This window comes from Vipera berus (genome assembly GCF_964194415.1).
Source record: "Vipera berus genome assembly, chromosome: 1".
In the NCBI taxonomy this organism is placed as follows: domain Eukaryota; kingdom Metazoa; phylum Chordata; class Lepidosauria; order Squamata; family Viperidae; genus Vipera; species Vipera berus.
In genome coordinates, this window is record NC_138202.1 from 341,988,311 (window position 1) to 342,012,857 (window position 24,547).

Below are 24,547 nucleotides of genomic sequence, written 5' to 3' on the forward strand. Positions count from 1 at the left end.
ATTGAGAAACTGAAATGGTGCAGAGAAAAGCAACTGAGATAATGGTCTTGGAAGCTAAATCCAGTGAAGAATGTTTACAGGAACTGGGTATGTTCAACCTAAAGAGGAGAAGAGTAAAGGGAGACATGATACCAGTCTCACAATATTGTGTGTGGGTTTATTTTGTGGAGCTCCAAATGGCTAGCACAAAAACCAATGAATGGAAGATTTCAGAGGGAGAGCCGAAGTCAAAATAAAGAAGAATTTCCTGACTTGAGAGCCCTTAAGCAGTGGGACAGATTACTTTAACATTTTTCATGGAAGTTCACATTCAGCAGTCATACACACCGATAATTAAAACTGAAATGTTTTGTAGGAGTTGCGAAATCTTCTGAACTGAAAACCAAACACTGGTAATTTTTTTCCTCCAAATTTAGGACAAAATGGAGCATTTCATTCCATAGTGTTTTGAGCATTGTGTCATAAGTAATGGAACTCAAAACAAGGTTTAGCTTTTCAATTGAGGGTCACAAGCGTGAGATGGTACTATAACCTCAAGAAGGAAAAATGACCAAGGAGAATTTTAAATTGCTCATTGCAATAGTGGAAGGAACAGGTAAGTGGAATGTTCAATGCTCCTTGGAGTTTCATTTACACTGCAAACACAACAGGCTCTGGTTCAAACTGTTATACCATCAAGACATAGTCAGACAAAAGGATAGGTTTCCAGTTTTCATTATCAGCCTAAACAATATTTTGTCAAATATCAAGTAACTCGTTTTGTTAAAAAGAAAAGAGGAGCGTAATTTAATAACATGTTTCCATTTTATTATAAAATTATAAAGCAGGACTCTGTGCTAGTGAGACCTGTTGAAACACAGTTTTCTCACAGTCAAAATTAACTTTCCCACTGTTCAGACAAGCATACATTGCTATATTATTTTTTTCTGGCAGAACAACAGAAATCCTCCACAGCTTAGTGTAGCAGCAGCAGCAGTCTGTTACTCACAAAGCAGCATCACTATGGAGAAGGTTTCACTTCACCAAAATTCAAATCACAGTCATGGAAAATACCAAATTTTGAATCAAAATAGGGTGGCAGTGGGAACTTCATTGCACAAGTTATACCAAGAAAGAAAGAAACAAGCTACTTGTTTTACCCATTATTGGAACACTTGCCATCCCAAGTCTTTTTTTTCATGAGTGGGGAAGATCAGAGTAGCCCAAAGCTTTGGGAAGAGCAGCCATGTGTAACTCGTCAAGTCACCACCCCAGTTCACACTGAATTTTACAACAAGTAGAGTTGGGTATTTTCCTTCTTCAGTTTCCTACCTCTTCTTCCCCAACTATTACCCGTACCAGCAATTTTCTTTTATGCATGATCAAGAAGTGTTGTTCACAATTGTTCACTACCTATATATGCTCCTTTATTCATTTACATGCCCCTTGTTGGAATGTAAAATGAAAAAAAGTCCTTCCAAAGAGGGGAAAATGAAATTTAAGAGCAAAACAGCATTTCTAACATTAACTGAAGTTTTAAGATTTCCTACATGAAAAAAAAATTCCCTCTATCAACCACCACCCCCAAGAAATGGGTTACAAATTGTTCCCAACATTGGCTTTATATAGAACCAATCCATGTTCTTTAGAAATGCACCAAAGCCCCCCCCCAAAAAAACTGTTTTACTATCCACAATTGGATAATAGTTGCACAGGATACAGATATACATATAGGGATTATATCTTGCAAATTGTTATCAAAAGTGTTTTCCAAAAAATCAGGCGGAACAGAGGTTAACAAGGACCAGGGCTAATGTGCCAGGCATTTGTGATAGTGCCGTGCCCAATAGTGCAATTTTGAGGCTAGATCTTTGGAAATCATTACAAAGGAGAACGTAATATATGCTACATGTGCCAACTGATTTCTAAAAAGAACCTTTCTCTTGAACACCTGTGGAATTCAGCGGGAGAAGGGAAGGGAAGATTTGTTATGCAACCTTTACACAATAAAACCTATCTATATCCATCGATGCAACCTATAAGCAAACTGCCTATGTTCCTCTTATTTTACACACATCTCAGAACTTAAGGCAGGGATAGTGCACTTCCTATGTTCTGAAATACAGTTCCCTTGCTGCTAAGGCTAAAAGAATTGCAGTACAAAACATCTGGAGGAATCAGATTGTGTACTGTTGGATTAAGGCAAATTAAGGCATCTTCAACTTGCAAGGCATTTAGCAATTTGGGAAACAGCCAGAATTTGAGAGAGCACTTTGGCTGAGTGGGAATTAAGACACAATAGTGAAGGAAGCAGCTGATATGAAAGTGTCACGTTTCTTAAGGCTTTCATACAACATGGAGAGAAAAACGTGTCTTTCTGAAATGCCCTTGGAAGAAGACAGTACGTAAACAACTAAATGGTTCCCCCTAATTTCTTCCCGACCATTTTTTAGAATTACTGATTACCTTTTTCCATGGTTCTTCCCAAAACAGTCGTCTCCATCAGTTGTAAAAGTAGGATTCAGTTCAAGATTCATGGGAATTCATGAACTGCAGTCTGATAGCTAAACACTTTTGTGTAGTCACCCAACAATGGTTTCAGAGGAACGTGGCAAAAGACCCTCCATCTACAACAGCCTCCCCTCTGCTAATGAAAAGATCCATTCTGACCTCAGGTATCCAATTTCTTCACTTCAGTGTTTCACTGAGTGATTAAAGAACAGAAGATTTTTTTAACAATAGAAGCAAATGAAATGCCAATAAAGGCAAAATACATACTTCAAAAAATCAAGTCGTTGAACTTCTACAGAAAGCAATCTGGACATCTGTTCATCTTGGTATGAAATACTATATCTGAAAGGCAACAAATGCTAACAAAAGAATGAAATGAGGAGGATCCTTTGCCGAGGACAGGCCCTAATGTAGTTTACGATCTGACAACGGCCTTTAAAAACACAACTGGTTCCTCCTTATTGCCCCAAACGCTAACTCCATAAGCAAAATCCAGAACAAATGTAGGGGTTTTCCCCAATGATAATACAAAACAAATCAATTATAAGGCAACTTAATTTTCTTGAAGGCCACCGCATTTTGATCATGACAAAATTACAAACAAACAAAAACACAGAAAGTATCCCTGAGATACTCATTCACTACAAATCTGGCAAAACTTCATCTCCATCCTTGTAAATCCTCTCCTCGCCTACAGCCCTATTCACCTGTAGATATATCACCATGGCCACTGTGGTAGGACACAGATTTACTCTGTACAAGAATCCAAGGCCATAGAAGAGACAACTTTCAGCCTGACCCGCAAGGCTAGCCAAAGTTTTTAAAAAAAAATGTATAAAAAAAAGGAATATATACTCTCCCCTTCAAGGATTTAGTCAAAGAGAAAGGAGAATTGAGAGAAGCAAATCTCTCTTCCTCTTTAGATCACCTTGTTTATTTACTCCAGAGGGGAAGAGCCTCAAGAGTTTTTTTGTGCCCTGTCAAAAGCAGACAAAGAAAGAAAAGGCATGTTGCTTTCTAGATCTACTGAGGATGTCCAGCTCTCCAGGCACTGTGGTATAATGCACAGTATTAGTCGGGGTATGCAGCCAATCACAGCTGAAGTCTTCGCAGCCCTCCATCCTTCATCTCACCTATCATCTGTGGGCTTCTTAAGAGCGGGGCCTAGGTTGCTGGGACTGGTGCTCTCTGTCACAGTGGAAGAATATTAGTCCTGCTTCCTGTGCTCTTAAGTCCTGAAAACGTGGACAGCTCTTATCACATATTGCCGGCAGATGGGACACTCGTTCATACGTTTCCCACATTTTGTGCAAGTCACCATGTGGCCACACTCCAACAGGACACAGTCAATGATAGAGTCCATACAGATTTTGCAGAGATTTTCTTCAGAACCAGGGAGGGTCGCATTACCAGATGGAGCTAGAACAACAAGAAAAGAGGGGGGGGGGGTTAGCATGGGAGACAAAATTCTGACAGGAAGCAAAACAAGTAAAGGAGTGCTGGGTTTAATTCACTTAAAACAGGAGTGTCAAACTCAATTTCATTGAGGGCCACATCAGCATTGCGGTTGCCCTCAAGGGGCTGGGTGGGTATGGCCAGGGTGGGCGTGGCCTGCTGGGTGGGCATGGCTAGAGTGCATATGGCGCACTGGGTGGGCGTGGCCAGCTCTACATCGTTCGCATCAAGGGTGCCTATGGGGGCCTGGGCAGGAGTGGGACAGATCTGGGGGTCTCTGGCAGAAGGAGGGTCTCTGGGCCAGGGCCAAGGCAGTGGGGGCCATTCCCTCACTGTTTCCAGGATGGCTTCGCGGGCCGCATGAAACCACTTTGCGGGCCAGATCCGGCCCCCGGGCCTTGTGTTTGACATGTCTGACTTAAAACGTCAAAACTCAAGGTAATAAAGTGCACCCTGCTTGTGATGCCATACTGTGTCTCTACCTACTGCTTTAGAAAAGATTGCATGCTACCAACTCAGAAGTTTCTGTCCGCTTCATCAGACAAAAAGGCAAAATCTTTCCTCTTTCTAAGAATTTTTGAAGGTATCTCCTTTAAAATCATAATATCTTGGCCTGCAATCTGAAATTTTTCCTGATAAAAAGCCTGGATAATAGAATTTCTGGTTGATCTCCTGGAAAAATAAATCACTACATCTCTAGGTAGACTTTTTTGCCTAGCAATCCAGGAGTTAACCCTGCTTGGTGGAGCAGTGGGCTAATGCCTCCTTAAGTAACACCAGCTGCCTGCAATTAGTGCAGGTTCGAGTCCCACCAGGCTCAAGGTTGACTCAGCCTTCCATCCTTCCGAGGTAGGTAAAATGAGGACCCAGATTGTTGGGGGCAATAAGCTGACTTTGTAATAATGCCGCTTGGGGGGGGGAAGCCCTAATAAGCAGGCATATACATAGAATGAAGGCTACTGCTAAGCTTGTAAGCCACCCTGAGTCTTCGGAGAAGGGCGGGATATAAATGGAATTAAAATAAATAAATAAATAAATAAATGTCTTATCCATTTCCTTAAGTAGTTCTTCAGGTTCCCATTTCAAAACAGGAGCCACTGCTTGGGCTATTTCCCATTCCAGATTTTCTTTAGGATTCTCTTTGAGGCCTCTGATATAATGGGGGATTAACAGAGACTTTTAAAATTGAAAAAGGTACAAGACAAGGTTGCCCCCTATCACCATTATTGTTTGTTTTAACATTAGAGATTTTACTAATTAAAATTCGAGAGTCCTCTTTGATAAAGGGAATTAAAATAAAACAGAATGATTACCGTATATACTTGAGTATAAGCCGACTCGAGTATAAGCCGAGACCCCCAATTTCACCCCCAAAAACTGGGAAAAGTTGTTGACTCGAGTATAAGCCGATCCGCCGTTCTGCATGCCTCGGAGGCTGGATCCGCGCTCTGCAAGCCTCTGGGATCCTGGGAGGCCTAATGCAAGCACCAGCCCGCCTGCCTCAGGTCTCCCCCACCCCCAGATACTGGGCTTCAGCACAGCTGGCTGTCTTGCCAAAGAGAAACATCTGGGAAGGAAAACCCTGTCTTACCTCTTTCCCAATTCTGCCTCTGCCCTTCCTCCTACCAAGGTGTTCTGGGACTAGTTCCCTAGCCTTTTGGAGCTTTTGGTGTTCGCCCATCAGCTGTCTACGGGGAGGCAACAAAGCTGCCTCTCTAGGCTTTGAGAAAAGGCCCCTTGCACAAAAGGCAGCTTCAGGACGAGCTTCCAAAAACCCTTTCCTTCCTTAACGCCCTCCCCACCTTCCCCCAGAAAGCCATATTTCTTTTTTTTTTATTGAAAATTTTTATTGAAGTTACAATATTATCCCCTCCCCAACCCACCCCAGAACCCCTCCCCCTCCCCCATATTTCTTCAATAACAAAAACATAAAAAGCTGGTTGGGATGTACTCGCTGATTTCCCCCCCCCCCTTTTTTTAGATGCTAAAACTAAACTCTCCCTCTGCCTTCCAACCAATATCCCTTTTTAAAATCTTACCTTGGCTCCAGATGGAAGAGTAGAGGAACTAAGCTAGTAAGGAGAGAATTTTTTCTGCAACTTTTTACTCCTGAAGTAGTAGTAGTAGTAATAGTAGTAGTAGGAATAATAATAATAAATCCCTAAAAGTTGTGCCAGAAAATGGAGGACGCTGGGTCTTTGCAAGTTTTAGCTGTCTGTCAGACTGCCTGAAAAGGGCGGCCTTCAGGCAGCCAGGCAGACAGCTAAAGCTTGCAAAGACCCAGCGTCCTCCATTTTCTGGCATAACCTTCGGAGATTACTTTAAAAAAAAAAACAAAAAAACCTTCAGAGGAAAAACAGCTGCAGAAACATTTTGTCTCCTTGCTGGCTTGGTTCATCTACTCTTCAGCCAGGAGGGAGTCCAAGGCCTAGAGAAGGAGAGCTTTGCAGCATCCCTATGGACAGCTGATGGGCAGACAGCTGAAAGAAGCAGGCAGGCAGGGCGCGGAGGAACGGAGACCTGCAGGTCTCGGACGGCGGTGGCTTGGGAGAGGTGCGCGCGATCCCGGAAGCACCAAAGCCTCGGCCGCGCACAAGTCCTCGGTAAGTTTTTTTTGTTGACTGGAGTATAAGCCGAAGTGGAATTTTTCAGCCCAAAAAGTGGGCTGAAAAATTCGGCTTATACTCAAGTATATACGGTATATATTGAGAGCTTTTGCTGATGACTTGGTTGTGACAGTATCCCAACCGTTACAGTCGGTTATAGACTTGATGGAAATTATAACTCAGTATGGTAAGGTTTCTGGGTTTAAGGTGAATAGTAATAAGACTAAGATACTATCCAAGAATTTATCTATGAGTGAAAGGGATATGTTATCTAAATTAACAGGTTTTGAAATAGTGAAGAAGGTTAAATATCTAGGAGTATATATTGCAGCCTCAAATGTAAAATTGTATAAGAATAATTATGAAACACTATGGTTGAAGGTACAAAGGGACTTAAATAATTGGAAAAAATTACAATTACCATTACTGGGAAGAATTGCAGTTGTTAAAATGAATGTTCTACCAAAGTTTCTCTTTCTGTTTCAGATGATACCTATATTGAAAAAGGATGCCAACCTTGATCAATGGCAGAAGGGTATTAACGAATTTATCTGGGCGGGGAAAAAACCAAGAGTTAAATTCAAGATTTTACAAGATGCCAGGGAAAGAGGGGGACTCAAGGCGCCGAATTTGAAATTGTATTATGATGCGGTTGCCTTGACCTGGGTTAGTGATTGGCTTAATCTAACTAACAAGAGAATACTTCATCTTGAGGGATGGGATTTGGTATATGGATGGCATGCATATTTGCTTTATGATAAGAAGGTAGACAGGGCTTTTAAATCCCATATTTTATTTATTTTTATTTATTCTTAGAAGTGCTTTATTGCGTGTCTGGAAAAAGTATTATTATAAGTTAAATTATAAAATACCGATTTGGGGAATTCCTGGACACACGATAGAGGGCGTATCTATGGGAGTGAGTATGGATATGGTTTCTTATAAGGAACTACTTAGATTGCAAGGGAATGATTGGCAACTCAAACCAGTAGAGGAGTTAAGACAAGAAAACATAAGTTACTCTTGGTTTCAATATACCCAATTGAAAGCTAGGTGGAAGTCAGATCAAAAGGTTGGCATCACAACTACAGATCAAAATTTAGTAAAGCAAATTAGAGATTCAAATTGTGCACATATAAAGAGGATATATAATGCTTTAATTAAATTGGATTCGGAAACGGAATTGGTTAAAGACTGCATGATAAAGTGGGCACAAAATATTCAGGAACCAATTTCGCTGGACACCTGGGAGATAATTTGGGTCAGAAATGTTAAATTTACCCAGGCTCAAAATTTAAGAGAAAATTTTTATAAAATGTTTTATAGATGGCATCTGGATCCCAAGAAGCTGTCCAATATGTATCCTAATGTACAGTCTAAATGCTGGAGGTGTGGTAGTTTAGAAGCTACCTATTTTCACATGTGGTGGACTTGTAGAAATATAAAAGCTTTTTGGATTAAAATTTGGTGGAACATTCAAAAGATTTTTAAGAGAAAGATAAAGTTCTCCCCGCAATTGTTTTTATTGGGCATTGTTGTAGATTGTGATGTTAAAGAAACTAACTTGATGTTGAACATGATAACGGCAGCACGGTTACTGGTGGGACAATATTGGAAGAAGGATAGTTTGCCCACTGTAGAAGAATGGGTGTTTAAAGTTTCGAATCTTGCAGAAATGTCTAAGATTTCTGCTTATCTGAAGGATCATTCACAGGAAAGATATATTTCAGTTTGGAGGAGATGGATAAATTATATTCAAAACAAATATGGGACCAAAAAGTACCATTTAGCTTATGAGTAGATTTTAGTGGGATATTGTTATTGGTACGTTGTTTGTAGTTATGTTAAAAGAGAGTTAAAGCGCATTATGAATTTGGTTAATTGTATATTATGCATAATTTTTATTTAGAATATGATTATTGTAACTATAATCCTGTATTTAGCTCTGGGAAGTGGGGGGGGGGAAAGTGGGTGGGTTTGGGGTGGGAGGGATTTGGGGATATATTGTAAAATTTTGTTTTTGTAAAACTCTTTAATAATAAAGAAAAAAATCTTTTGGTGAAAAAAAAAGAAGTTTCTGTCCGCTTCCTTTATTTTCCAGTTATCTTCTCCTGCTCCTCAGCATGTCTTTTCCCCTTAAGACCAAAGATGAGTAAGGTAGATAGGCATCTTTATGACACAATGCCTCTCCTTTTCCATGTATTTCTCTCTTTTAAAAAAAAAAAAAAGCTGCCACACTTGTGACTTTCTCCACATTCTGCAACAGTTTCAAGACCATGGCACGGTTCTTGAATATAGGCCATATACCCAGGAAACTGGGAAACATGTGGGCTGAGTATATAAGAAATGCTTCACCGTGTTTACTGTAGATTTTATTTATTTATTTATTTATTTAATTAAATTTTTATACCGCCCTTCTCCCGAAGGACTCAGGGCGGTGAACAGGGCATATCTTAAAACTACAAAAGTACAAAAGTTAAAAAAGAATTAAATTATTGCCCACAATAAAAACAATAATATATATATATAAATATTAAAACCCTAAGTGATTCCCCATCAGGCCAGGCCAGCTTGTTCAAATAAATGGGTCTTTAACCCGCGCCGGAAGGAGCGGAGATCCGGTGCCATCCGGAGCTCAACCGGCAGCTGGTTCCACAAAGCCGGAGCGCCCACAGAGAAGGCCCTCCCCCTGGGGGCCACCAACCGACATTCTCTGACTGGAGGCACCCTGAGGAGGCCCTCTCTGTGGGAACGCACGGGGCGGAGGGGAGTTGACGCCGGCAGCAGGTGGTCCCCGAGGTATTCCGGACCCATGCCATGTAAGGACTTAAACACCATCACTATCACTAAGACCTTGAACTCATGTAGCATAGTAAGCTCCATTACAGTTGATTTTGATAAAGTTCATAAAATCATGTACGATGGAAGTCTAGTTCAAACCTCTGGATTCCTGACAGATGATCCTTCAGCCTCTCTTTGATAACCTCTAGCTAGCACAAGAGAACTCATAACTTCATGCGGCAATCTGTTCCATCGATCTACAGTTCATACAGTTGGATTTTTTTAAGCTTACTATGCTGTAGAAAACCAGCCTGTTAATCTATGGTTCCGTGCTAGGTGCACCATGCATTTGTTTTTTTCTCCTGCCTAAAATGCTATTATACAAATCCCTGTGCATTTGTCCTATAATTTTGAACCTCTTCAGATGCAGAGAAAAAGTGGCATGTCTAAAGTAATTTCTGGAGCTTTCATGAAATACTTTGTCTATGGTTTTACATTCCCCTAACACCAAAGTACACAATATTAATGTACATAAAATGCATTTACATGACGACGTGTGTGTGTGTGTGTGTGTGTGTGTGTGTGTGTGTGTGTGTGTGTTTGTTTTGGTAGCAGCACAACACTAAAGCATACATACATTTATTGGCTCAAATAAAGAAACCAAATTACATCGATTTAAGACTACCAATTTTCCTGAAAGACGGTAATTGTTCTTATTTAAATAGTTGCAGCCCTACAATGTTGAGAAGACAAAAAAGAACATGCTTACCAGTTTGATCATCAGTATCTGAAACTGAGTAAGAAAAGGGAAAAAAAAGTGTGAGCTTGAGATATTTGCCATAGAATGCAAGGTAAATTAATGGACCACCATCTTATTTTCCAACCATCATCCTACTTTCTAACTTTCCATTTTTTTAAGGGATTGGATAAAAGATAAAAGATGCATTACATGGGAGAAGGAGAACACAGTTTATTATTGTATTTGTGACAGTCAGAGGAAAAATAAACCATTACCATTCTGTTTGGTTAAGAGGCAATGGCAATGGAGTAAAATATCGCCAGAACTCAAAGAAGCACTGGTTGCATTCATTCCAGAGCCTCAACCTGAACAATGAAATTAATTCTTTTTCTGATTTTCCACTATACTTAAATTATTAAGTTAAATTACAAAAGCAGGAGTTTTATGCCGTGAACACCTGTTGAAGGTTAATATTAACCAAGCTTATCAGATTTAAATCTAGCATACGTACAAAAGCATCTGCCAGATTACTTGATCTGGTTAAGCATGTTGTATAAACATAGCTATTGATCTAGTGCCAATGCTCTCTCCATGTCAATGAACACAAATCATCCAAAGGAACTGCTTCCTCCATAGGCCCGCTGTAATTTTAAACTCCACATAATCCCATGTCACCATCATTAATATATACAGATTAAAAACAATGGAGGGGAGGAATTTCTTACCCAGCTGCTGGAGGTCCTTCTCTTTGTAAAGGCGGGTCACCCTCTCCATTAGCTCCCATTTCTCACAACAGCCCTTGTAGTTAACAAAGTTGCGAGCCAGGATCTCTTTCAACTGCCTTACTGAGAGGGCATCAATATCTCTCACACTTGTTAGGTCAGAGAGGGATGCCCTCCGTCCCGTAACTAGGTTATCTTCTGAATCAGTGGACTGAAATAGAACAAACGAAACATTCACAACAGGACGGAAATCAAGCAAGCGAGACCAAAGTTAAACACAACTTTCTGAATTAAAAAAAAAATTAAAAGCTACAAGAGAAAAAAATAATAAAGCTACAACAGTAAGCCATAATAACAACTTCTTCATTGTGCTCAATAGCCACAAATGAGGGCTTGCCCATTTCCCACAAGGACATCCAAGCTTTCATGTCCCAACAAAATCAGCAACTCCAATACAGGTAGCCCTCAACTTACAACACTTCATTTAGTGACTGTTCAAAGTTACAACAGCACTGAAAGAAGTGACTTATGACCATTTTTCACACAATCATTGCAGCATCCCCATTGTCACATGATCAAAATTCAGATGCTTGACAACTGACTCATATGGCTGTTGCAGTGTCCTGGGGTCATGCGATCCCCTTTTGTGACGTTCTGACAAGCAAAGCCAATGGGGAAGCCAGATTCACTTAACAACCATATTACTAAATTAACAGCTACAATGATTCACATATCAACTGTGGCAAGGAAGGTCATAAAACTCACTTAACAAATGTTTGACTTAACAACATAAATTTTTGGCTCAGTTGTTGTAACTTGAGGACTGCCTGTAGATAGTGCAACATCATCTAATGGGACGCGGGATGCAAGACTTTTTTGTCACTGCTCCTGGATTTAGAACAGCATCCATCTGAAGATTTATATGTGCCATACCTTTCCCAACTTCCTTTTTTTAAAAAAACATTTTTCCCAGGCCTTTGGTTCAGACGATTGGGTGGGGGGAGGGATGGACTTCAAGGAAGGTTTGTTGTTCCCTCAGATGGTTAACGTTTTATGTATGGTGTAATTTTGTGAAGTCCCACCCACCCACCCCCACAAAGTCATTTTAGAGTTGAGTGGCCTAGAAGATTGATAAATAAATCAAAAACACAAAATCCCATGTTGTTCTATCACATGGTAAAATTTTACTTGCTTTGAGGGTCAATACTGGCTAAAAAAGTACAATTTATACAAAGATCTGTGTCTGTAAACAGACACACATCTCACCTGACATTTTGAAATCAGAGCAGCAGAGAATATGCTCCATTCTGGGGGTTCAGTAAATGGGGAGGAAGATTGCAAAATTAAGCAGCTAAGGGTTTTTTTAAAGCCACAGAAAAGAATCTTATGGTCAGAGCACATCTCACCTCCTCCAGCTCTAAGCTGACCCTGAAGTCGTTAGCTAGTTTGGTAATGAAAAGTTTGCAAGAAAGCAACCAAGCTCAGAGAGCACCAAGGACCCCACCGTTCAACCCTGAGGTACAAATATTCTCTCTTACCGGTCTTCCAGCTCCAAATCCATTACAGAATTGCACGTCTTTTCATTTCAAAGCATGCAGTTATTTCCATAGCATTCTCAGCACATAAAGGACTTCATCCGTTTCTGATACCACTGTTAGCACTAAATGTTGACTCAGACTGTATCAGCCATTGCAAGATACAGCCTTCCCCTTTTCAGCCTCTAATCCCTGAAAAGCAGGCAGTGACCTTCCCTTACCTGTGTCTCTTCCTCAGGCAGGTTTTGCACTGCATTCTCAACTTCTGCCATATCGTCCTGGCTCGGCAGCACGTGCCCATTTGCCTAAGAAGAAAAAGTGTAACTGAATTGTTCAGAAAGTTTGGAGAGGAGGCTTGGGAGAGGTTTTCCTTCAGCTAGCTTTCACTTGCTCACTGAAGGGATCATCAAGAGCCCAAGAAAATGTGCAGCCAATGGCGAGAAGCCAGACCATCATCGGTACTTCAAAACTGGACGAGGAATTTTGCTTTAGGTTGAGATCCTCACCTTGCTGTTGGCTAAGCCCTGTTAGGACTGCCTTGGCTCAGGTAGGAAAGCCCTTGGGTGGTATCTCCAAGGAAGCAGAGCCAGGACAGTCATGATGGAGCTATAGGGAGCTAGCAAGAGAAGTGCTATGAAGGCCTGGCTCTGCTCTGCTGCCTTCCATTGTGACACAACGTGACATCATGGAGAATGCAAGGCATTTTTATGACACAATACCAAAGCCCCACATATGCCCTCTCTCTGGAAGGTGGCCATGCATTTTCCACACCGAGGTCTGAGAAGAATGAAGACTTATCTAGTTAGGATTCCCTGACTGAAAGCATCCAGCCACGAGTATGTTCAAGCCACAAAAAAGCTGCCATGAAGTCCAGCAAGGTTAGAACAGAATTAACAAAAATTGGGAGGACAGGAGGAGTTGCAGAATGTGAGAAACTTTGTCATCAGCTGGGCAAATGGAGGAGGACATCTTTAATCATAAAGGTTGTAATTGCCTTCCTGCATTTGGCATAGGAAGATTAACTTTTATGTAATCTACTTTCTGGAAAAGTAAAAGGGAAGTTAAAGGACTTCTGTGAGGAAGCTCCAAGTTGAGTGCAAGCCTCTCCCCTTCTATTGGCAATGGGTCTTCATAATAACAAACCCATAAAAAGTGGACAGATATTTTATGGGGCAAATGACGCAAACACAAATATTCTCCGTCAAGACTAAACACTGGGCAGAAACATAATTTCTTCATAAGCTTCTAAAACCCCAGGATGGGGGATGAGTTTGCATTATTTTCTCTTAGAAGTGTAAAAAATCTTAGGGAGTATAATCAAGAACAGGATGGGGTGGGGGAGACAGAATCCACACAATACTGAAGTGCTGGGCTTCCCATAGGTAAAGGTAAAGGTTCCCCCGCACATGTGTGCTAGTCGTTTCCGACTCTAGGGGCCAGTGCTCATCTCCGTTTCAAAGCCAAAGAGCCAGCACTTGCCCGAGGATGTCTCCGTGGTCATGTGGCCAGCATGACTGGACGCCAAAGGCGCACGGAACGCTGTTACCACCGTAGTGGTCCCTATTTTTCTACTTGCATTTTTTACGTGCTTTCAAACTGCTAGGTTGGCAGAAGCTGGGACGAGTAACAGGCGCTCACTCTGTTACGCCGCACTCGGGATTCTACCCGCCAAACTGCCAACCTTCTGATTGACAAGCTCAGCGTCCTAACCCACTGAGCCACCACGTCCCTTTATGGGCTTCCCATATTCCTGCTATTACTAATTCTTTTAAAACGAAAAGTAGACACAACAGACCCTTTCCCAGTCTCTCAGCTCTAAGAACAGGAAGGAGGTAGTGGCTAAGCCAACTGGGATCAGAGAAACTTGGCTAAATTGAAGACCCTGACCCAACCTATTTTAAGAGCATTTCAAAATTTAAAAAACTATCTAACGTATTCCAGGGTTACAGCAAATGTCTCTTATAAATTACTCTTCTTTTAATTGAAGATGGCAGGAGACTGAACTTGGGGGTTCTGCCCACAAAGTGCACGTTCCGCTATCTATTTTCCTCTCCCACTATATTATATAAGCCCTTTTCTTTTTCAAACTCCATACTCAAGCAACATCTTCACATCGGACAACAGCAGCCAACAGGATCTTGTGCCAAGGCATCTAAATAAGAACCCTGGTACCTGGAGCAGGGTAGCAGAGGCATCCATACCTGTGGAGGCTCCTCAGTCTGCAAGGCAGGGTTGGTGGAAATTTGCTCAGGAGAATAATCCAGTGAAACTGGCACAGTTGTATACTCCTCCTGGGCAACAGAAACTGGTGGTGGGTGAGGAACCCGGGGGGCCCTCTCCCTTTGGGGATGCAAGGGCTGCTGACTGATGATCAAGTACACCAGCTCATCTTTTTCACGGCACATCTCCGTGGAGATCTCCCGGAGTTCCAGGTAATCTCGCAAGTCCTTCACTTTCATTTTGATGAGTTCTTCCCGCTGAAAAGCTGTAGCTCGGAATCGCTCACAGAGGTGGCAGAGGCAGGGACCACTCTCAGGCTGGTGTGAACAGGAAGGGCAGAAGTTCTTTTTGCAGTCCAGGCAGACACGCTGCTCAGAAGGGGGAAAAGGAGAAAGAACATCAGGGGACTTTTGAGCAGAGAAACCACAGCACAGAAGACTTGTTTGCATTCTCTCTTGACACTGTCCATGTGAACATCGAGGGCATGTGACGTGTCAATCATCAGAAACATGCAGGCAAGCTAACCATCTTCCCATCAATCCCCAAAGAAAAACATCACATTCCCACATTCTGGTTTGGCGTGATTTAAGTCATGAGAAGCCAGTTTCACAGCACCACCTTCTGTGAAGCAAGAAAGGTGCGGGGAGGCCTGCTCAATTTTCCAGTCTAGCTACTCTGTTAGCCGGTAAACATCGTTTATTGCTGCTATCTGAAAATATATCCTCATGGAACATTTAGCACCTCAGAACTGAACGCCAATATTAGATTCAACTGCAGAAATGTACAGCTAAATCAAAAGTGGAATAAACTCTGCTCAAACCATAGCTCTCAAGACTCTATTGGCTACGGCTTGAAGGGCAAGCAGAAGAATGAGGAGAGAGAACATAAAGAAAAGGCAAAAGGAAGAGGAATGGGTCAGCACAGCAGGGCAATAGACAAAAGACCAGTGATCAGGCAGAAACAGCAATGGAACACTGACACTGAAAAAACAAATTGGCAGGCTATTTACTGAGATATATTTATCACTATATATGGGTTGGAATTCAGTTAACGCGTGGGATTCCATTACTGGTTTTTTTACGACAGCAAACAAACTTGCCACGTCCATAAAAGTGTCCACACTTGCCATAATGACCCTCTTCTCAAGGATACTTTGGGAGCTTGACAATATTACTTATCCTCTCTTATTTTTGTTTTATGTAATGTTATTTTTATTTAATTATTATAACTCATTAAATGTCCAATGCACATTCCTGCTATTTTGCATAAATTCTCTCCAGCTTCTCTTTCTGGTATCTTGTTGCCTGCCTTCCATCAAACTCCTTCCTCAGGTGTTTATTCTACTACTGGCCCATCCTCTACTTCAGAAGTCTCCAAATTTGCCAACTTTAAGACATCTGGGCTTCAATTTCCAGAATTCCTCAGCCAGCCATGCTGGGAGTTGAAGTCCACAAGTCTTAAAGTTGCCAAGTGTGGAGACCCGTGCTCTACCTCACGTACTGTACAGGGCACATGGCTATTATAACTTTCCACTCAGTGCCTAACGTAAACAGGTTCAAGGGTGATCATAATGACTATGCAAAAGTTTCATGCAGTCTAGAACTCTTTGCCAAATTTGAACACTTGCAAATTTTTCAACTGCCAAAGTGTGGGCTTTAGTTCTAGTGCAAAGCAGTGCCAGAGAGCGTCATGGGTATAATCGCCATGTCCCTCCTGAAACAAGATGTAAATTTTGGTAAGAGGCTCTGCATTAAGCACTTGATTCATCAGGAGCACAAAGCAATCAAAAAGTGTTGTTCCCCTAGATCAGGGGTAGGCAACCTCGGCTCTTTTATGACTCATGGACCTCAACTCCCAGAATTCCTGAGTCAGCTATGCTGACTCAGGAATTCTGGGAGTTGAAGTCCATGAGTCATAAAAGAGCCGAGGTTGCCTACCCCTGCCCTAGATCATAGGTGGCAAACTCGCCACGTCACGTGACATGTCACAACGTATCGTGACGATATTTGCATTGCTGGAGCTGTGGTGGGTGGGCGTGGTCTCCATATGATGCAACCGGCCCGTGGGCTGGCAGTGTGACACCCCTGCCCTAGATCCATAAAAGCATTTTCAATTAAAAAAAATTCCCCACTGGGGACCCAAATGGGGGAAATACCACTGAAGGTGGCTACTAGATTGATAGCAGACCCCACTTGCCCCCTCCTGCCATCTTTTTTTCCCCATTTAGCTATGTTCTCATTGTTCTCTTTTTCATGGTTTATTCTATTGTTCCATTACTTTGCTACTGTTACGTTTACACTTCTTTTCATTTCTCCGGTTTTACTGTTGCACACTGCCTAGAGTAGCCCCACAGTGTGATAGGCGATAAGCAAGTTTAACAAATAATTAAAAAAAGAAATCTTCCAAAAACAAACATAGCCTGAAAAAATTAGGGTAATTATGTCATTCCCAAGAAAGTTCTGGTCACTTTGGGCCAAGTTTTTCCCAATTTAAGAACATGGGAAATTAACCAAAGGTTATCCCACATGTTTCCCTAAGCAAACCATCAGGGTTCAGTGCTTTGATTAAAGAACTAGCAAGCAACGTCTTTCTGCTTGAACCTCTTCTCATGCAAATGAGAAAATTATGTTCCTTGTCAGTTGAAACAGGACTCAGGTCATGCATAATGTTTGCTCCAGAGGAGTCAAAACTAACTTAAACTCAGTAAATTATATTCACAGCCATACTAATTAATCCCTGTTATCATACCTTATGAAGAAACTAGACCTGATAAATAAAGATAAATCCTGTCATCAGAGTGAATGATTTCCTTCTGGCATTTGCTATCATGATGTCCAAGACCTGCTATGTAGATGCATCAATACAAGTGACAGATAAACAAAGGAGGGAAACCGCCTCCTCTAGAGAATTGCAACACATCCGGACTTGTCTAAAAGGAGGAAGGAATTATATTTCTCTCTCTTTTATTTTTTTGCTTTCTGTCACATATGAAATCTTTTACAAAATTAAAATAAATCAACTGGAACCTGTTATGATTTCCTAACTTGAGATTAAACCCCAAGATACAGAAAGTACACAGGCTTTGCTCATATATCATGTCAATCCACCTTATGTTAAATTATAACTATGCCACAACTAACGACCAATGGCATGCCTTTATACGCTTTTACACTGAGCTCACCTTAAATCATCCATAATCTAGAGCTAATAGTAACGCTTTAAAACAGTATTTTTCAAACTTGACAACTTTAAGATGTGTGGACTTTGACTCTATGTGCCATTTCAAAGCCCATTCCTCCACTCAAGGCATATGCCATGGCAGTATTAATCCAATTTAACTATAGTACCCTATTGATAATAAATCCATACATGCCCCCAACCCCAGATCAGAGTCTTATAGGCCGAATTTCCAGAATTCTCCTGCCAACATAATGTTGCCAAGTTTGGAAAAAAAAACTGTTTTAAACCTATTCAAACTTAGTGTGTAGAGTAGGCACTCCCTAGAGTAAACATGTGGCTTCTGAATTAAATGCAGTGAAGAGTTAAAACTTCTCTCCCAGGGAAGCTTTTGAAAATTAAAAGCTCATGTCAAGACAAAAAGATTGTCCCTTCTTGTTAACCTTTGCAAACTGAAGCAAATTTTGAAAAGCAGGCTGCTAAGAGGGTAAACTCCATTTCAGATCTTGGCTTTACACAATTAATATAAGAAAATAAACAAGTCAGTTGCAAACCACAGTACGGCTTATAATTCGGTCTTGCTTACTGCAAGTTTAACTCCTACAGAGTTGTTCCAGTCCTCATCTTTTTCAGTAGGTCCAAGCTTCTTCGGTTCATTAAAGCAGACTAAATCTAAATTTAAGTTCATAGCGCTTTTGGAGTTACTGACCACTTCAGGATATGAGTCATGCATAAAAAACTGATTGTTAATGTTAGTGTCACTGACAAATATAACATGTAAACATAGAGTCAAACCTAAAATGGATCAACTTTTATGATTTCCTTGGACTTTATACAAGCAAACATAGATCTATTATTTGATCAACCTAGTTTAAAACCTTGATTAATTCACAATGAGTACATCATTGGGAGACCTGGTCTTACACCTGTTAAGCATCCCCACTGTCACATGATCAAAATTTGGGTGCTTGACAATTGGCATGTATTTATGACAGTTGCAATGTGCTAGGATAAGGGTGTCAGACTGCCGGCCCATGGGCTGGATGCATCATGCCGAAACCATGCTAAGCCCAGCATTGGCATGGGAAAAAAGTCACAATACGTCACGACACATCACGTGACGTTGTGAGTTTGACATCCCTGTCCCAGGATCATGTCAACAACATTTGAGTCCTTCACAGCTGCCTTGTGACAAGCAAAACCAATGGGAAAAGTCAGATTTGCTTAATGGCTATGTGATTCACTTACAAATGCAGTAATCAGCTTAACAATCGTGGTACCTTAACAAAAGGTGGTAAAATTGGCCATAACTCAATTAACAACTGCCTTGCTTAGCAACAGAAATTGTGATCCTAGTTGTGGTCGTAAGGACTACATGTAATCAGTCAAAGGAGTCATAATTTTGCCCTGATCACATTTTGAGGAATAAGCTCTTACAATATATGAACAATCAACTCTTAGATTATTAGAAAAACCATTTTCTAATTACTCTAATGTAGACCATCAAAAGTACTAACTTGAAAAGCATCAGTTTTTATTTACATGGTGTCTTCTGCTGGCACTATTAGTGGAGCTTGTCTCTGTAAAATGGCAACATTTCAAATACCACTAAAAGGCAGAGGTTTAGCTCTTCCTTTAAATTTCTGCAAAGCCTTAAGCAACAGTAGATTAGTATAGCTGCAGGAAATTTAAATGGTGACTGTAGGAGCCCAACTGAATCATATCAAGGGTCTATTTAATCCAAGTAATCCATTTATTGCAGTTCCTGTGATCTTGGTGGCAGCATCAACGTCTAGCTGGCCTGATGCCGTCTAGAACACCAGGCAAGAGAGGCTATGGGGCATAGTGGTTAAGATATTGTACTGGCACCAGGGAAGCCCAAAGGTTCATAGCTACAGAGGTTCACTAAGTGACCATGGGGCAATCACTCCCTCTCAAACCAATCTACTTAGGGTTGGGATGAAGAAAATGGAGAAAGGAGTTCTTGAGGTCCTGAACAAACAGCAGACGATAAATCCAAGAAACAAACAAGAGGCTGTAATAAGGCACTGGGACCCCTGGCAGTTGGCAAGCTATCAGTTGCTGAAGTCAGTCCCAATCCTTTTGGGGGGGTGGGGAGGGGGGTGGAATGATCAAAAGGTCATATGCCCATTCAAACATCCACCTCCTCCTTTTGCTCACCATGTTTTGTCTGGGAACATGCAGCACGTCAGAGACTTTTGCTGAGAAACTAAAAACTTGGATTTTTGCCACTTCATGGAAGGACTTCCCAGAAGAGATGAGAAAACAGTTGAAATACGTATCTCTTGGGAGAAGAATGTGGATTGTGTCTTGTTCCACGGGACCCTGTTGGTTCTGGAGTGATCAGATGCATAAGAATTTAGTACACGTCAAGGATAGCTAGAAAATCCAGCTTTTGCCTTTGCCTTTAGGGACATCAAGGCAATAAAAAATAGGTGCCTGAGGTTATTCTATTACTCAACTTCTAGATGTATTTTTATGGACAATACTCTTGCTAAGGAGTAATCTCACCTAAGGAGATGGAACTACAGCAAAATTCTTTCACCCATTCAAAGCAATCTACCAACATCATTTGAGCTCTAGATTAGTGTCATTTCCCAAAGAAAGGGCTGTCTGCCCACAAGTTCACAAAGCAGGAGACAAATTTGATCAGCAAAGCATAGGAACATTTTGTTACAAAAGCCTAGAGAAACGAGGACAAAGTATCAGCTGGGCTTGTAATTCACCTTATAGACTAATATTTCCCAATCTTTGCAACCTTAAGATTTCAAATCCCAGAATTCCCCAGCTGTGCATTTTAAAGTTGCCAAATTTGAGAAACACTCCTGGAGACCAGTGGTTCTCAAAATGTGGGGGACACCTGGGAGACCTCAAGAGCCTTTCAGGGGTCTGTGATCTCAAATAAATGTTTTTAGTATTTCCCACTTTTGATTTCTTAACTAGTAGATATTGATAGATATAACTCAGATAAAGCAAAGCTCTTTGGGTCCTCAATCATTCTTAAGAATGTAAAGGGGTCCCAAGATAAAATGTTTGAGAACCATTGCTGCTGTAGGCCTTACCTCACAACAGCAACAGGGGAGCCCTCATACTTTTCTTCTCAGACACAAAATTAGTTTGTCTCAGATCAGCTGAGACTCAGCTCAGCTCAGACTCGCCTCATATCACGAAATGGACAGCAAATAAATTTAATAACCAGAAGTTATGACAAAATGTTCATTATATCTTGGAGGTGAGGGTGCATAAATACATAAGAATGCAAAGGTTTGCAGAATTTATCTGGGTTTGGTTCCCTTTGGAAGATCACAATACACCTTGTGTTTTGAAGTAGTAGTGCTTATTTATTTATTTATTTATTTATTTATTTATTTATTTATTTATTTATTTATTTATTTATTTATTTATTGGGACTTATATGCCGCCCTATCTCCCGAAGGACTCAGGGCGGCTAACAACAATAACATACAATAAATACAAAAGTTAAAAGGAAATTAAATTAATAGCCCCAGTAGAATAAATTAAAATTAAGTTAAAAATTAAAAACATAATTAAAATCCCTGTCAGTCCAGGCCAGCCTGATGGAAAAGGAGTGTTTTGAGGCCGCGGCGAAAGGACCGGAGATCCGGGGCCATCCGAAGCTCAAGGGGGAGTTGCTTCCATATTTACTATGATATACGCCTCTACCGTAATATAGATTAACAATGACCCATCAAGAAGGAATAGGCAATCTAAGAGCCCTCTATGCTGTTTTTATTTCAACTTTTATCAGCGCTCTCTGTTTCCCTAGAGATAAAGTAAGATAAAAGCTGTAATCTAAAAATGAAAGGTGGAAGGAAAGAGAAGAGGAGAGCAGAGGAGCAAAAGGAAGGTGGATGGACTCAATTAAGTGACGAGGAGTGCACAATTGGGAGACTTGAAAGAACAGATTAGGCAGATTGCCATGGAGTAGATCTATCCATGTGGTTGCTAGGAATCAAAAATGACGTGATGGCTCATTATCAGTCAATCAAATTATTGACAATATTTAATTTAGTGTTCAATATAAATTAAGTCAGATTTAGTTTTCACTCTGGTCTGTCGGCACTACTCAGTGTCTAAGCGTGGCTATTGGTCTGACTAAGGGTGGTATGTCCCTGGAAAGTGCATGAAGTAAATTTAGATATTGGGAAGAATTTCCTGAGTGAGAGCTATCAACCAGTGGAACAGGGCATATGGTAGTTTATGCTTTCTCTCATTGGAAGCCTTCAAACAGATGCTAGGTAACCATCTGCCCAAAATATTTTGGCAGATCTTCCACTGGGCAGGGGGATGGACTAGATGTTCTCCGCAATGATTTTAAATTCTAGGATTTTATGCTTTTAATGTCCATGAAGCTACACATACCAACATTAAAAGCAACAGTAGGAATTGGGTCCTCTACCCTTGTGAACTATTCCCATCAGTGCCAAATAGCATGACCAACTCAGATTGCAATTTGGGAGTCCCAAATCTCTGATTTAATCTTCAAATCTTATTAGATGCAGCTCAAACTTTTCTTTTAAAAAGAAGCCGCCAACTTCTCTACTTTGCAGCTTGCTCTGTTCCACAATCTGATGTAAGGGTTTTAAATCATATGAGTGCTGAGTGCTACATATACTAAAATAAGGCTGAAAGGAGGCCTTCTTCCAATAATTAGTCCCAAAGGTTCCCATCACTCACCTTAAGGAAGGAGCTGCTGAAATGCACCCCACAGGCTTTGCAACTCTGCTCTGAAGCTGTGGGAGATGGGAAGGAGTTGTAGGCAGCATTGGAGTATGCTCGAGTTCCTGGCTGCGGACAGTGTGGCATGTCTTCAGGCTGTCCATTCAGGCAAAACCAGTTGCAACATGCAGCCCACATGATAGCTGTGAATTTTTCAAAAAAAGTCAGTCAACAGGATAAAAGAAGCCAGTTTTCTTGGCTTGAAATAAGACCTTAGAAAGCAAGAAGCTAGACAACCAAGGCACAGAATAAGGTGTTTTCCGGGATTTAAAGAGACAAATTCTCCTTTTACAGAGATGATTCTGGTAAATTATCTCATTTCACAGCATGACAAAACTGATCAGACTCATTAGGAACTAGTCCTTATTATCACTCACTCACACAAGAGAGAGAGAAAGAGAAAAAGAGAAAAGAGAGAGACAGAGAAGGAGGATCTAAAGCTAGGCTGTTCACAAGTAAACTATCCTGGATCACCTCCCTATACTTCTAGTTTTCTAAATGGGGGAATATGTTTTTTACAGTTAAAATGTATTATTTTAAATCCCAAAACACAACAATCAAAACTTGTGCCGTCTAAAGTAATTTCATTTGATGCTTGGTATTTTATAAGGCTTCTAAAGGGCCAATCTGTACATCTTCATCTACTTAAACAGTTTTCTCTTATAATAAACACAACCAATAAAAGAATACTAAGGAAAGTGAAATAATGTCAGCCATTTTTCTTTTTTATAATAATTTTATTTTATTTTAATCCCATTTATATCCCGCCCTTCTCCAAAGACTCAGGGCGGCTTACAATTCAAGCACAAACCAATTTAATTAACAAACAACTTCATCACATATAAACAATTTTAGTAACACACCACTTTCCCTTAAAATACAATAAATTATCATCTTCCCATATCCCATCTCTTTTCTATACAGAAATCCTTAAAGCCTCATCATTCCATGGAATTCCAGAAGGATTTTAAATAAGATTTTGGAATTAATTATAACAATCCTTCCCGTGGGAAAATGCTGATGTTTTGAATTCTCTTAAAAAACAAGATAGGATGAGACTTTGAAGGTTAGACACTAGAGGGAACCAGAAGGAAATAAAGATTACAATAGAAAGAGATGAATATTTCAATTTACTAATACAGAATGGAGCGAGATATTTTAAAATTGATGTATTGAAGGATATTTTTGAACAATGGGTGCAGAAATTAATTTTAAGAATGTCTGGCTCTATAGATGTATTTAGAAGATATTATGGAAGAACAAGTTTTACTGGCAAGACTGAGACTGATCTGAAAATGGATTTAAATATGACAGTCTACAAGAATGAAATGGAAAAAGATGTTACCTTGAATATACAAATGAAATCAGTTGGTATCTTAATAGTTAAAAGGGACATACAAATAACAAATCTAAAGATTGACCTTGATAATTTTCCTATATTGGATTTACAAAAGAGACTTTTTAAAGCTTTGAAGAATTTTATGAGAAGGGACAAAAAAAATGAAACAAAATCAAGTTCTACGACTTTATTTAAAGAGATTAAAAATCAAAATTGTTAAAAGTAAATAAATATAAAGTTGGGTTTATTTGATCAAGGTTAAAATAGAGATGTTATCTCTGATAACCCTTAATGGACTTTTGCAGATTGGCCTTTTTGTTGCTGTTGTTCTTGATGTTAAATAAAATCTACCTACTGAAATCAGAGCAGAGGAAAAATATAAATACAATACTGAAGGCAGTTGCATTATCCTGAGAAAAGAACAAGGCTGTTTTAAAGAATCATGTACAAATGCAACATTCATACCCCTGTGCTCCTAATTTTTCCCCCCAAATATATATAAAACCAGTATCTCGTCAGTAACCAAATGCTATTTTCTGGAAGAAAGGACAATTTAAATCTCATAAATTAGTATGAAGTGATGTATTCACATGTTTATAATACAAAGTATCAGAGTCTGAGCTACAAATTCACAAATCCCTTGGTTCAAATCTCCCCAAACCTATCAATTCATTAGATTGGCCTCAGCTTCTACAACTCTGAGCAAATTGGGAATAATATAC

The 24,547-nt window shown here is 40.3% G+C and overlaps 1 protein-coding gene across 7 annotated transcripts in view; it reads right to left on the reverse strand.

The window, feature by feature from the left end:
* Nucleotides 1-3,307: 3,307 nt before the first annotated feature.
* RFFL (ring finger and FYVE like domain containing E3 ubiquitin protein ligase) overlaps nucleotides 3,308-24,547 on the reverse strand; it is a 54,772-nt gene continuing 33,532 nt past the window's right edge. For 3 of the 7 annotated variants that reach the window (XM_081330223.1, XM_081330222.1, XM_081330221.1), the window contains exons 2-8: nucleotides 22,445-22,629; nucleotides 19,907-20,080; nucleotides 14,530-14,916; nucleotides 12,550-12,633; nucleotides 10,797-11,004; nucleotides 10,102-10,125; nucleotides 3,308-3,909 (exon numbers count right to left, since the gene is read on the reverse strand). In XM_081330223.1, the coding sequence (XP_081186349.1) occupies nucleotides 3,719-3,909; nucleotides 10,102-10,125; nucleotides 10,797-11,004; nucleotides 12,550-12,633; nucleotides 14,530-14,916; nucleotides 19,907-20,080; nucleotides 22,445-22,624 (1,248 nt within the window). In that variant the 5' untranslated portion in view covers nucleotides 22,625-22,629 and the 3' untranslated portion in view covers nucleotides 3,308-3,718. Of the gene's footprint in view, nucleotides 3,910-10,101; nucleotides 10,126-10,289; nucleotides 11,005-12,549; nucleotides 12,634-14,529; nucleotides 14,917-19,906; nucleotides 20,081-22,444; nucleotides 22,630-24,547 lie in introns of those variants that run through there. The other 4 variants (XM_081330227.1, XM_081330226.1, XM_081330225.1 and 1 more) reach the window with 2 other exon arrangements.